Here is a 14,151-nt window from a genome sequence, read left to right as displayed (position 1 = left end):
CAGGCCTTTCCGGGTGGCTGGGATTTGTTTGATGTTTTCGTGAATAAATGCAGGTGGCACATTTTGAAGATGTGCCTCAGAAGGAGTGTTGTGTCCTTCTCAGAACAGAGGGTCGGGGGGGCGTGGTGCTGACTGCGTCCCACTGATGGTGATGGTGACTGTGACCACTCAGTTAAGGGCGTGTCAGCCAGGTTCCTGTAAAGTCACTCTTTTCCCCCTTTGACATAAATTACCATCTCGGGAGAATACTCTATGAGAGTCTATAAAGTTCTGTCTCTCCCGTAGCCTTAGCACCTGTTGACTCTCGAATGTATCGATCAATAGTAGAACTGTTCCCGAGTGTTTTCTAGTCACATTTCTCCTTTTTCCGTTCACTAGTTGGCAAGAATGGCAGAAAGTTCTCTAAGGGAGAACTTTTTCTTCTCTACCACTTATTATTTATGTGTATCAGTATATTTTCATGGATTCTTATTTTATTCAAGGGGTTATAATCATTTACTGTGGTGCTAAAGTTGTCCCAGACTTGGCTGGTGGGAGACATTCGGGTGGCTTCTCTGCCCTTCCGACATGCCCCTCCCCCCATGAGTCTTTGAGCACTTCCTTCCTTTCTGGCACCGCAAGGTGTTCCAGGTCCGCCTTGTACTTGGCCTGTCCCAGCCCTGAGTGAGCCCCTAGATCCTTCTAGTGAACAACTGCATTTAGAAATCACACTGACAGTGCGGCAGCCGTACGCAGGGGGTGCAGAGGGGAGACCTAAGTAACATCATTGGGTGAGGTAGAGCTTATGCATATTTATCAAACATAATAGTACAGTACATGCCCTCAAGCACACCTGGAACAGTCACAAACATTTATCATTTAAAAAAAACACAACCATTCTAGCCCTTACCGGCATGGCTCAGTTGCTTGAGCACTGTCCTGCAAAACAAAAGATCGCCAGTTCGATTCCTGTCAGGGCACGTGCCTGGTTTGCAGGCCCCATTCCCTGGCTGGGGGCACACGAGGGGCAACGGATGGATGTTTGTCTCACACATTGATGCTTCTCTTGCTTTCCCCTTTCATTTCCCTCACTCTAAAAATAAATAAATATGTTTTAAAATACATTCTAAATTTTCATAAAGTGGAAATATATTGTAACTGATACTTTGATCACAATGCAATAATTATTAAAACAAATTTCCAAAGAGGAAGGGAGTTGAAACCTTTTATTAAGCAACTTTGAGTGAAAGGGGGAATTCAAGCCAGGATTGTAGAACACCTGGAAAGTACTGATACTGAAGCACAGCATAGTCACAACCCACAGGATACAGTTAAAGCAGCGCTTGGAGGAAAACTCATAGCCATACCCGCATTGGTGAAAATAAACGAACATCCAGTTTCAAGTAAGAAAGGTAGAGAATGGAGAGTAATAGATCTACCTAGTAGATTAACGTTTTGTTTTCATATTTTACGAAGTAAGCCAACTATTGATGAAATGTAGATGAAGTTACTTTGAATGGTTAATATCTTTTCCTCTTTCTTTGCCAGGAGGGCTATCTACAGCCGTTAGTTGCTGTCCAGCTCAGCCTCGGTGCTAGCAGTACCCCAAAGGAAGCAACAGTCGAGTGCAAGATTGTTGACTCACCCAACCTGAAAAATCACGACGACCGTGACAAGTTTTTAGGACGAGTTACGTTCAAAGTCATAATGCATGCACAGTAGGAGTTAGAACGCGTCCACAGAGTAAATGTTGTGTTGTCTGTCTTCATTTTCTATCAGCTGGACCTGACATTCTAGAATTACGAGGCCACCTGAGAGAGAGGTGGGGTGGTACATGACGCTGGGTGACACCGTAATGTGCTTCCAGATCATAGTGGTCGCTGTCCCTCTGAAGTAACTGCCTGTTGCCTCTGCTGCCTTTGGGGACCGTTGCACAGTCGCCCGACGGGGCCTGTGAACACCTGATTCTGAACACGGGGTCTTGTCCTGTTTTTATGTGGTTTAATTGCCAAGTGTCTAAAGCTTCATGTGCTGTGCCATGTAAATATTTTATAGATTTAACACTGGTTAACTGTCATATTTTGATGCCAGCAAAGTTTTAGGGGTGAAATGGAACCTGACCAACACAAAGTGACTTTACAGCTGCAAAAAAATGTGTGTGGAGAAGTTCTGGGTATGAAGAGGAAAAGAAAATAAAAGTGGATTTGAAAAGTTGTCTTGGGTTTTGTGTAATTATTTTAAGAACACAAACTTTTTGCTTTATAACATGTAAGAAAAAATATAAGGTACTGAATGGATTATTGGTGCTTGGACTGTCACTTATAAAAAGTATTTCAGCCCTGGCTGGTGTGGCTCAGTGGATTGAATGCCAGCCTGCAAACCAAAAGATTGCTGGTTCGATTCCCACTCAGGGCACATGCCTGGGTTGCAGGCCAGGTCCCCAACTGGGGATGTGTGAGAGGCAACCACACATTGATGATTGATGTTTCTCTTCCTGTCTTCCTTCCTTCCCCTCTCTCTAAAAATAAATAAAAATCTTTTTTAAACAGGTATTTCAAACCATAGATCAGGGGTGTCAAGCTTCGTTTCACTGGGGGCCACATCAGCCTCCTGGTTGCCTTCAAAGGGCCAAAACAATTTTAGGGCTGTACAAGTGTAATTACTCCTTAACCGTTAAGGAGTTGAAATTACATTCAGCCCTTTGAAGGCAGCTGCAAGGCTGATGTGGCCCCCCCACTGAAAATGAGTTTGGCAGCCCAGCCATAGGTGAAACATCAAGGAAACAGCACTGTATCGGTTATCCAGTGTGAATGTGCACCGAAGTTCTTAATGCAGTTAAATTCCTAAGATTTGAATTGTACGGTAGTTTGTGAAATACGTTACTGCTTCTATTTGGCAGAGTGTAGATTCTAATAAATATAAATTGTGAAATAGAAAACATGGCAAGCTCCCACCCAAACATTCTTTGATAAGCGTCACGAGATACTTCCTCCTCCTCGGGAGTTCGTTACACTTCTTCGTTGTAATGTGAGGTGTTTCCTCTCGAAAAAAGTGTGCTTACTGTACGCTCTCCAGGTTTTTTATTTTTAAGCTTATTTTTTATTTACTCCTTAAAAAGGAAAAGCTGGTGTTTTTGAGGTTTTCTTCGTTTTGGTGCAGGTTTGGAGGAGTGGGACCCACCCGCCCCAGCTGGCTCAGGAATGGCTGGCCGGAGAGCCTCGAGTGCTCTGGGGGCCTCGGCCAGCTAAATGGCCTCGCGTCCCTGCAGCATTGCCCACACTTTGGTGGTGGACACTCGTCCCCTCCTGGAGATCTGGTCATTGCTCTCACCGAGGTCTTGGTGATGACAGATTTCCACTGTAGAAGTCTTTGCGACTAAAGTAAACGATTCTTGGAGTTGTTACTAAGGGCAGGCCTTCTCTGGGCTTGGATTTTCCCCTCCGTCCTGTCTCCAGAGACAAGCAAGGGTGGAAAATGCTGTGGCTCCAGAGGGCTGTGGTGGCTCGGCCAGGACAGCGCCTCAGTGGGCCCGGTGGGAACGGGTCAGACTGTCAGCTTGGGCTTAGGTGAAGTTCTTATTATTAAATACATGATTAGACTTCTGTTGTGTGTTTCGAGGTATCAGACGGACAGGGTTTTTTTAATGAGCTTAGATGAAAGCAAGCTTGTTCTCAGACCACGAAACAAGAATTGAGATATCCAGAGTGGGTTTTAGAAAAATGGGAACACAGGCAGGTCACCAGGTCATTCCTGCCTTGGTGATGGGGGTTTGGGCACAGCTCCGGCTGCCTTCCGTCAGACCTTAGTTGACCAGTCCGACTTTTCCTGCCTGTTACAGTTTGTGTCCTTTCCTGCCACGTCTCAGGTTTTCCTCAAAGCCTCACTGGGCGTCTCACATGCAGCTCTGATTCCCTGGGAGAAATTCTGCGTGTCCAACAACCTCCTCGGTGCTGCCTGGTCATGAACTGCAGTTTGACAAACAAGGGACCAAACAAAGTACAGGCAGCTCTGCCTCCTTGGGGATGAGCCTGGCACTGGTGCGATCGGTGGGTGGGGAATCAACTCAGTCGACTAGCTGGTACTTTACATTCAACAAGGATGTCACATTTCCCGCTCAAGGAAAATTGCGTGTTAGTTTCCATAGACTCCCATCTAAGCCATGTTCTACTTGGAATTCTTTTCTACAGTGAACTCCCTTTCGTTTTGGTCACTGATGGCTGGTAGGTGATGAGTTGCAGTGCAACAGTCTGTCCCACTGGGGACCAGCAGGCCTTCAGCCCCCTGTGTTACAGAATGTGCGCAGTTCGTCCTGCGACTCAGGCTCTGTTGTCCCTTCTCGGTGGTTTTCTCCGTGTGTTGAGATGAGAAAGGCTGGGTTTCCTTCTTTGCAAAACCCAAATAGAATGACCTGTCCCTGAAGGTGCAGCCTGGGGGAGGACTTCCCAGGTTCTGTGTAGAGTCTGCTGGAAGGGAAATTCCCAGGGGGTCTGCTCACGGCTGTTCGTTCGGGGGCAGAGGGAGGTAGAGTGGGCTCCAAATCCTGCTTTACGGTTTGATGCTTAAAAGCTTAGTTCTACTTCGGCCAAGATGGAGGTGTAGGTGGAAACACTGCCTCCCCGCACGACCAAGCTTAAAGACAACAAGGATTTAGTAACAAAAACGCAACCAAAACACAGAAAATGGAACTGTATGGAAGTCTGACAACAACGAACCATTCAGACAGGCAGGTAAGGGATGGAGTCAGCAGCTGGCGGAGTGGGGTCGTGCAGGAAAACTCGGCCAGACCGACCCCAGGAGCGCGGGCGGCAGTTGGCAGACCCCAGGTGTGGGGTGGCAACAAGTGGACCCGGTGGGGGAGCAAGGCGGCTGGCTGACCACGGTCACACATTCGCACGCAGGTAAACCAAATGAAGGAGCGAGCAGTGAGACAGACCACGCAAACCAGGGCCCAGCCATGGGAATTAAAGGCTAAAAGCACCAACTGGAAACGTCAGGATGGGCGGGGCAGGACAAAATGGCGGCTGAACGACAACCCAGAAAAGATGGCTGATGTCAAACCAGGGCGCTGAAAGGGCGGGCTTTGCCAAAACGGATATCCTCCTAGCAACCTGAGCCCAAGCAGGAGAATGATATATTGCCGCTTTGTTCAAAGGGGACCAATCCCCAGCTCCCACGAAGAGAGCCAACAAAAATACCCCCCCCCACATTCCCTGCTTAGGTGCGACCTCTTTGGCTCCACTTTTCGGATCGGACCGGAGAACCTCGCCCGGGTGCCTAAACCCCAATAAAGCTCTATACTGCATGACTTTGTGTTGATTGGCATTTCGTCTTCGGTGGAAGGAAAAAACTTCCACCGAGGAAGGTTTTTCAGGAAAAATTTTCGGGGGTCGAGGTGCCGGGAGAGGCTCCCAGGCTCACAGAGAGTTTGTTGGAGAGACCCACAGGGTCCTGGAGGGAGCACAAGCCCACACCTGGGAACTAGCACCAGGGGGGCCCTACTCGCTTGCGGGAAGCAGCAGAGGGAACAGAAATCCAGGAGAGAGCAGAACGAATGCCTTTGCCCCTCTCTGACCCCGCCCCCACATACAGCGTCACAACCCAGCAACTGGGTGGCCCCGCCCTGGTGAACACCTAGGGCTCTGCCCCTCATACGCAACAGGTGAACAGACCAAAACATTATGGCTCAAGAACAGCTGAAAGCCCCAGAGCCAATACTTCTAAGCCACCAAGAGATAGCCAACCTATCAGATGCACAGTTCAAAACACTGGTGGTCAGGATGCTCACAGAACTGGTTGATTTTAGTCACAAATTAGAGGAACATAGGAAGGCTAAACTAATTGAAATGAATGGAAATGCACAGGAAACCAATAGTGATGGGAAGGAAACTGGGACTCAAAGGAGTGGATCAGAAGGAGGAAAAAAATGACCAAACAGAAAAGGATGAAGAAACAACTCAAAAATATGAAGAGAGGCTTAGGAACCTCCAGGACATCTTTAAATGTTCCAACATCCGAATTATAGGGGTACCAGAAGGGGAAGAGGAATAGCCACAAGTGGAAAACATATTTGAACAAATAATAAAGAAGAACTCCCCCAATCTGGCAAAGGAAATAGACTTCCAGGAAATCCAGGAAGCTCAGAGAGTCCCAAAGAAGTTGGACCCAAGAAGGAACACACCGAGGCACATCATCATTATATTAGCCAAGATGCAAACGAAGGAGAGAATCCTAGAAGCAGCAAGAGCTAAGGGGACAGTCACCTACAAAGGAGTCCCCATCAGATTGTCAGCTGATTTCTCAAAAGAGACCTTACAGGCAAGAAGGGGCTGGAAAGAAGTATTCCAAGTCATGAAAACCAAAGACATACATCCAAGATTGCTCTATCCAGCAAAGCTTTCATTTAGAATGGAAGGGCAGATAAAGTGCTTCTCAGATAAGGTCAAATTCAAGGAGTTCATCATCACCAAGCTCTTATTATATGAAATGTTAAAGGGACTTATCTAAGAAAAAAAAGATAAAAATATGGACAGTGAAAGGACATCAAACTCACAGTTATTAAGAACCACACCTAAAACAAAAGCAAACTAAGAGGACAGCTAGATCAGGAGCAGAACCACAGAAATGGAGATCTCAGGGAGGGTTAGCAACAGGGGAGTGGGAGGAGGAGAAGGGGGGAGAAGGTACAGAGACTAAGTAGCATAGATGGTAGGTAGAAAATAGACGGGGAGAGGACAAGAATATTATGGGAAATACAGAATCTAAAGCACTTGAGACACGTGGTTATAAACTAAAGGGGGGGGAATGATGGGGGAGGGGTGTGCAGGGTGGAGGGGAATGAAGGGAGGGAAATGGGACAACTGTAATGGCATAATCAATAAAATATATTTTTAAAAGAAGAAATGGCTGGATCTGTCCATGGAGAATGGACTTTTTAGAAACAAGAGTCACTGGGGAGTAGAGACTGGGAGAGGCTGTATTTCAGCACAGAAAACAACGTAAGAAACTAAGAGACTGTCTCCTAATTCAGCCTTTCCAATCATTCATGTGGCCTGGGCATGACTGAAGAGCCTTCACGAACACAGATTGGCCGCGGACCCACGAATCTCCTGGTAGCCCTGACCAGTGTGGCTGCAGTGGGTGCCATCCTGGGAAGCGGAAGGTCGCTGGTTTGGTTCCTGGTCAGGGTGTGGGTGTGGATTGCGGGTTCAGCCCCTGGTCGAGGCAGGTGCGAGAGGCAAACCAATCAATGTTTCCCTCCTCATCTCTTCAAAAAAATCTTTTTAAAAACCTCTCTCTCAAATTCATAGTAAGAAAGAGCACTCAGGGTGCCCTCCTGAGATGATGAATCCCGATTTGGCTCGGTCGCCTCTGGTGTCAGGCCACGTGGCAAGAGGGACTTTGAGGATAAAGCTAAGCTTACGTACGAATCAGCTAGCCTTTAAATAGATTATGCCGAATTAGCGGAGGGCCTGCTGCGATCCCGGAACCTGAAGCAGAAATCAGATCTGAAGCAGGAGGAGGACTGGATGCACCATTGCTCTTTTGAAGGTGAAGGGGGCCGTGCAGAAAACCTGGGAAGGAAGTGACTTCTGGAAACCGAATCTGACCCCGAGGCTCCAGAGGAGAGCCCAGCGGAGCCGCAGGGGGCCCAGACCGCTGGCCACAGAGACGGGAAGGTGGGGACCAACTGAAGCCACTGAATTTGTGCTCATTTCTTACGGCAACAAATAGAAAACGAACACAGCCATTTTCTCAGTGACGGTTATATCCTGCAACCCAGTACTTCCCAAACCTAGCGTGTCTGTGACTCTTGAGGGGATCCTGTTTAAAGTGCATGTGATGATCCAGCGATGACCGGGTTAGGACCTGAGGTTCTGCATTTCTAACAAGCTCCCAGGGGGCTGCTGGGGCGGCTGCTGCTGCTGCTCTGAGGACCTCGGGGGAGCACAAGGGTCTGCGCACCGCCTCGGGCAGTGCCCGTGCCTGGACTTCAGAGCCAGGGCAAAGGCTGGAGGAAGTGGGAACGGGCAGGAGGAAGGCCTGGGGTAGACGCCATGCGGCTGTGAAATAACCTTCAAAGGTTGAGAAGGAGCGGCCCCCCTTATTGGGGGCCCCCGGCCTGCAGCTACCTAAGCCGCCCCCGCACAGCAAGCCTGTATGGTGTTCTCAGGGCTTCTGCTCTTTTCTGGGGCTCCAAGGGAGGATAAGGGCCTGCAGCCCTGGGCCCAGCTTCCTGAGGATGGCGTGCTGCAGGCCCGGCCATTAACAAGGTCTTTAGCAGCACCCGCTTCGTCCCCAATGAGATGAAACGTAAGCAGCTGGTGGCCACCAGGCTGGAGGTGAAGGAAACACCTCTTCAGTGAAGAAAACACTGTGCAAAGCTGCTCTCAGTTCTTAGTGAGAAGGAATAGGCTCATCTATTTATTTACATTTTGGGTTCTTTTATTCGTAATGTTCGTTGAGCACCCAGAGTGCTCCAGGCCCTGGGCCAGGAGCTTGGGCTGCACTAGGAGCACAACCAAGTCCTGCCCTCACGGAGCTACAGCCCCGCAGCCACCTGCGCAGCAAGGCCGAACCCACTTCTGGTCGGCCCGGAGCACGGAGTCCTCTCTGCTCTTCCTGGAGAGGGCTGGCTGCCGGGAGCGGGTGCCAGGGCCGTGGGAGGTCTGGGTGCTCTCCAGGGCCGCCTTTGGCACCAGGTGCATGGGGCAGGCTTCTGGGTCGGTGGAGCCTCTTTCTGAGGAGACAAGTCGCAACTGATCGTAAATTCCTGTGAGGCCAGAGCCACCCAGAGGGATGGCAGTGACATGCCCGCAAGCACACCTTTGGGACGCTGGCTCTACTGCACAAATAGGCTAAAACGATACAGGATCGGAGACCCCATAAGATCCTTAACAAGTGACTGCAAAGGACAAGAAGGTTAGTCGGCCTGGATAGAAGGCAAAAGTCAAAAATCCATGTTAAAAACAATCCGTATTAGTTAGAAGAGAATACTGTGATGTTGATAGGTGTATTTATAAAGGTTTAAAACTCGTGCAAGGATCCTGGCTGGGTGGCTTAGTTGGACCTTTGTCCCGCAAACCCAAGTGTCCCCGTTCTATTCCTGCTGGAGGCACGCGCCTGAGTTGTGGGTTCGTCTCGAGTTGGGTGTGCACAGGAGGCGACCAATCAACATCTCTCTCTCTCACTGTCCCTCTCTGTCTAAAATCAGTAACAAAATATCCTCAGGGGGGGTTAACAGAAGAAGAGCAAACTCCACATGTGGTACTTTGACTGTCTAGACCCCGCGAAGAAGCAGGTACTTTGAAGAGGGTCTGGCCCCGCAGCCGTCTGAGGGGCCGTGCTAATGAGGCGTCTGGAGTCCGCTGGCTCCGTCTCTCAGACCCAAACGTCAGCCGCCTCGGGGCTCCCCAGACCCCTGGGGCTGCTTTACTGGAGGAACCCCGACTAGTGGAAGAGACTGCAGGTGCAAACCGCAGCCACTGGCCCACTGTCTCTGGAAGGGTGGGTTTTCGTGGGTGTCTTTCCACGACACTCTCTCTGGTTAGGGAGCCCCGGGTGGTGCTGGAGGTGGCAGTCTGCTCTCTGAGCTGTCACGGGGAGCAGATGATCCGGTCTCAGATGCCGGCCTGTCGCCCTTTTATCCTCGCGCCACGTGCGTTGCCGTCTTTTGTGTGACTTGTGCGTCCACCGGGTCCACTGCGCTGCTAGGCCCCCGGTGTCCCTACCACCTGCCAGGAGTGAGCCTCCGCCGCTCTGTCTTGCCCCAGAGACGCGAGGCTCAAAGCCGTCTGGGTGGTGGCCCTCTGTGGGTCCGTGCTTCTGTCTTGAGTCCGGATGTGATCGTTCACCCTGTTTTGTGACTCTGACCTACGAGTCTGTAAAGCTGTGATCGTCAGCCCCTCGCAGGCAGACACCACGCTCTCCTGGCCTTTGGTCCCCCCTCAGATGGTGACTGCACGTTCCCTTCGGTCCTGATCTCTGATGTTTGCTCCAGTTCCTTAGGAAAAAGGGGTTTTCCTGGGAACTTAAAAAAAATCAGTCCTGTGTTTTTATTAAAGACAGCTGCAAAGAGACCACCCCTGGCAGCCGTGAGTGAGGCACTGGCCAGAAAGGGGCCGGGCTCAGGGCCTGGGAATTCCAGGGCAGGCCAGCGGCCGAGCCGGGGCCAAGGAGACCAGGGCCTGGCAGCAGCTGAGCAGGGGCCTGAGGGGACACTTTCAGGTCCTGGGACAACCCACAGGTTCTGTTGGGGGAACTGGCTAGTCCGGGCTGGGCTGGAATCTCCCTGAGGCCACCCCGCCTTGTCTGCCTAGATCGTCCACTGGTACTGGTCCTCTGCATTGCTTTCCACGCCCACCTCCTTGGCCTCTCCATCCTCAGGTGACTCACTGTCCTCACTCATCTCGTCCACACCCTCCTCTCAGTCCTCTTCTCTCTCTTCCTCATCATCTTCACCCTCCTCTGAACCCAGAGAGCTGCCCACCCCCACATCTACCACCAACTCTGAGCCAAATGGCGATCCATTTGACCCGGATTTGTTTGTGTAGAACTTGAGCCACACACTTATCAGATGCGAAGACTGCCTTCCAGGGGCTTGGATTGACTGATGTGTGTAAGAGCACACTCTAGAGCTAGACTGCTTGGTTTTAAATCCTTTCTCTGCCCCTTGCTCCAGCTGTGTGTCCTTGGATGATAACTTAACCTCTCTGTTTCTGAGTTTCTGTTTGTTAAATAGTTTGGTAATAGGGCTAAGTGCTTAGAATAGTGCCTGGCAATTATGTCTTAGGGACTTTTATCGTCATTGTTGAAAAAGAGTAGTTATTTGGGAACAGTTTATCTCTCCCTTCCCTCCTGCACTCCATGCTCCAGCCACAGGGGTCCCCCTCCTCCCAGGCGCCTTTTCTGCACCCCTCACTTCTGCTGTCAGCTTTGCAGCTTAGGGGACTCACTCAGCTTTGTGGCTGTTCCCTGGCGAGGCATCTCGCTCCATCAGGGGTCCCAGACATGATTGTCTCTGAACTTCAGGGTGGGGTGGGGTGGACGTTCCAGCACTTGGGCTTGGAGGCCTTGTGTTGGCTCCTCTGGCATTTAAGGCCTGCTCCTCCCTGGAAACAAAGATTGGGTGAGGAGAGCTGTGGCCAGAATTAGGATGCTCTCTCTGCAAGTGACTTGGTGGTTTTAGGACCGTGGGGAGGTCACCATCCTCCTCCACTGCGGGTGTCCCCACGGAGGGGCCATTGCAGAGCATTTCTCGTGGGAAAAAGCCTCAAGGATTACGGACTTCTTGGTGTAGTTCTCAGTCACCTGGCTTTGACTGTAAAAAAATCTCTTTCCCCAGGCTCCCTGGCTTCCCCGGGCACACGTCCTCCTGTTAGCAGCTGCCCACACTCCAGCACGGAGACGTCCAGCAGCTGCTGGTGAGGACGCGTGTGCACGGCAGCCCGGGCACAGAGAGCCCCCTGGTGCTGGGCGGGGGCCGGTGCACGCAAGGGCCTTCCCAGATGGGACACACAGACCCTGTTGCTTTGGGACCTGTCAAAGACGTGTAGCCCTTACGTGTCCATGGTCTCTTCCTCCCTTATAGAAAAGAAACTACTAAGCTTCCCAGGGGCGGGGCAGGAGCAGAGAGAAAAGGTACAGTCAGCAGGAGCCTGGCCTGATTGGAAGCTCAGTGGCCTGTGGGCAAGTGCCCAGAGCAGGACTGGCCGCATGCCTGCTCCCTCCTCCTAAGAGAAGGGTGTTTTCTGCTTGAATCAGCTTATTTTCCACTGCCACCCACTCACTCCCGAAGCCAGGCAAATGCCACACCTTTGCCACTTCTCACTCTTCCCCATCTTGTCCGCTCTTGACTCAATCCCGCAGACACGGGGACACGGAGTAGTAAAGGACAGTTTTCCAGGCTTACCCAGGCTTTGGCCAGGTCGTCCGAGCTGACGTAACAGAACTGTTTGATTAGCTAAACTAGCCAGAAGGTCAACATACTGAGAAAGAATATGTAGTTCACCCATTAATTCATTCATTTATTCAATAAAGACCAGGAACCTAGCACTGTGTATCAGCTGCTATACCAGACCCTGAATTTACAAAGATGAAAGAAGTCCAGGTACAACAAAAAAGTTCCTAGTGGTAGGTAATAAAAAAGATTTTCCCTGGTTTCCCCTGACTGGCAGTGGACTGTGCGAGTTCTCGAGTCGGGTGGGCGCTGGCCGGCGGTGCCCGAGCCCACGAGCTGCAGCAACTTTCCTCTTCCAAGGCAGCGCTCCAGCCGCGGCCATCCTCCAGGTGCCCTCAGCCACCAGCCGTGTGTGCGCAGCTGGAGCACTCGCACGCACAGGATCTCACAGGAGGCGGGGGGTGGGTGAAGGTGTGTGTGGCGTGTGCACTCCCTTTCTGTCCCCACTGAGGGTGAGGTCTCTTTTCACTTACAAATTTGTCACGAAGGTGAACAGACTGTCAACTGCAGAGTGTGTTCTAATACTGCTTATTCAGCACAACAAAATCCTACAAAAATTGGGATTTTGGTAAAAGATTATGCATAGGAAATATTTTATGGGATTTAGAATGAATATATATGTGGTCTGTTGGGGAAAATTCCAGCTGTTACCTGGAGAGGCCTGCTTTTTTGTGTGTTTTTTAGGATTTTATTTATTTATTTTTGGACAGAGGGGAGGGAGGCAGAAAGAGAGGGAGAGAAACGTCAATGTGTGTTTGCCTATTGCAGGCCCCCCGCTGGGAGCCTGGCCTGCAACACAAGCATGTGCCTGGTCTGGGAATTGAACCGGTGACCCCTTGCTTCACAGGCCCACCCTCAATCCACTGAGCTACACCAGCCAGAGTGAGACCCCGTTCTTTTTGCCAATACTGTAAAGAATTGCAGATCAGCAAATCTATTATATTAGCATGCAAGCAGGGTTTATTGGTGATCTGTTCTCATGGAAGAGAATGAGCCTAGATAATGTGGGGGTGGGGGTTCAGGGTAAAGCAGGGTAAGGGTGGCGAAAGCAAGGGCAGCCAATGACCAGGGTGGCAAGCTCAGGGGTGATGAGGACACGGGGGGCAAGTGCATGGGTGGCCTGAGGCCAGGCAGCCAGGGGACCAAGAATGCCAAGCCCTCAAGCCCACCAAGCCCTGAGTAATTGGTTCTCAGGACTTACATTATTGGCGGGGTCAGGGGTAGGGGTTTACATATTGATTGACAGGTAAATGTGGTGCCAGCTTTGGGGAGGGGGGCTGAATACCCAAAGGTGTTAATGGGCTTCTTTCTTTGGACACAATGGGCCCTTTTTGGCTTTTCAGGCTTTGGGATGAAAGGATAGTTTCAAATGCTTTCTTTCCCAGGTAGTGGAGACAATATATAGAATTTTAAGAGCTTCCCTCTTCCCTGCCTTTATTTCCCTTCTGGCCGCTTATTCTACTCTAATACAACCATGTTAATATAATGAGACTGGTTTGGACAACATTCATGTAACCTGGCAGCCAAGGAGAGTGGACTGGAATGCAAATGTGTGAACAGTGACGACTTCACTGAACTAGTCAGTGTGGGCCGTGGATGCCACTGAGTGAGCACGTGTACTGTGTGGCGGTCAAATTCAAAATGACTGAATGAGTAGAATCTGCATGAAATTTTGTGTTGAGCTTGAACATTCCTCTGCAGAGACTATTGAGATGACTCAGAGGCCACAGCCGTGGGCAACTGGCGATTGGCAGCTGCATCACAACACACTCGCTCATGCATCATGTCTCATGCAGTTTTTTAGCAAAACACCAAGTCGCCCAGGGGACTCAGCCCCCCTCCAGCCCAGATTTGGCACCCTGTGACTTCTGGCTTTTCCCAAAACTAAAATCACCTTTGAAAGGGAAGAGATTTCAGACTGTCAATGAGATTCAGGAAAATAAGATGGGGCAGCTGATGACGGTCGGGAGAACTGTGTGTGGTCCCAAGGTGCCTACTTTGAAAGGGAGTGAAGTGTCATTGTCCTATGTACAATGTTTCTTGTATCTCGTATCTTCTTCAATAAATGTCTCTATTTTTCATATTACATGGCCCGATACCTTCTGGACAGACCTCATATATATGATGAATTCCTAAATGGAATCCAGGATTCTCCAGTGAGTAGAAACCATTCGTTTATAGCCAGCAGGGCTTTAACTGAATTAGCGACTCCTAGT

At 50.3% G+C, this 14,151-nt stretch overlaps 1 protein-coding gene across 1 annotated transcript in view; it reads left to right on the top strand.

The window, feature by feature from the left end:
- Nucleotides 1-2,193, top strand: part of ATP1B3 (ATPase Na+/K+ transporting subunit beta 3) — a 45,405-nt gene extending 43,212 nt beyond the window's left edge. The window contains exon 7 of the mRNA XM_037139385.2: nucleotides 1,528-2,193. Within this exon, the coding sequence (XP_036995280.2) occupies nucleotides 1,528-1,701 (174 nt within the window). The 3' untranslated portion in view covers nucleotides 1,702-2,193. The remainder of the gene's footprint in view (nucleotides 1-1,527) is intronic.
- Nucleotides 2,194-14,151: the final 11,958 nt, after the last annotated feature.

This window comes from Artibeus jamaicensis, unplaced genomic scaffold (assembly GCF_021234435.1).
Source record: "Artibeus jamaicensis isolate MK-2021 breed Jamaican fruit bat unplaced genomic scaffold, CSHL_Jam_final contig_519, whole genome shotgun sequence".
Lineage (NCBI taxonomy): Eukaryota > Metazoa > Chordata > Mammalia > Chiroptera > Phyllostomidae > Artibeus > Artibeus jamaicensis.
This window is presented reverse-complemented; position numbering and strand designations above follow the sequence as displayed.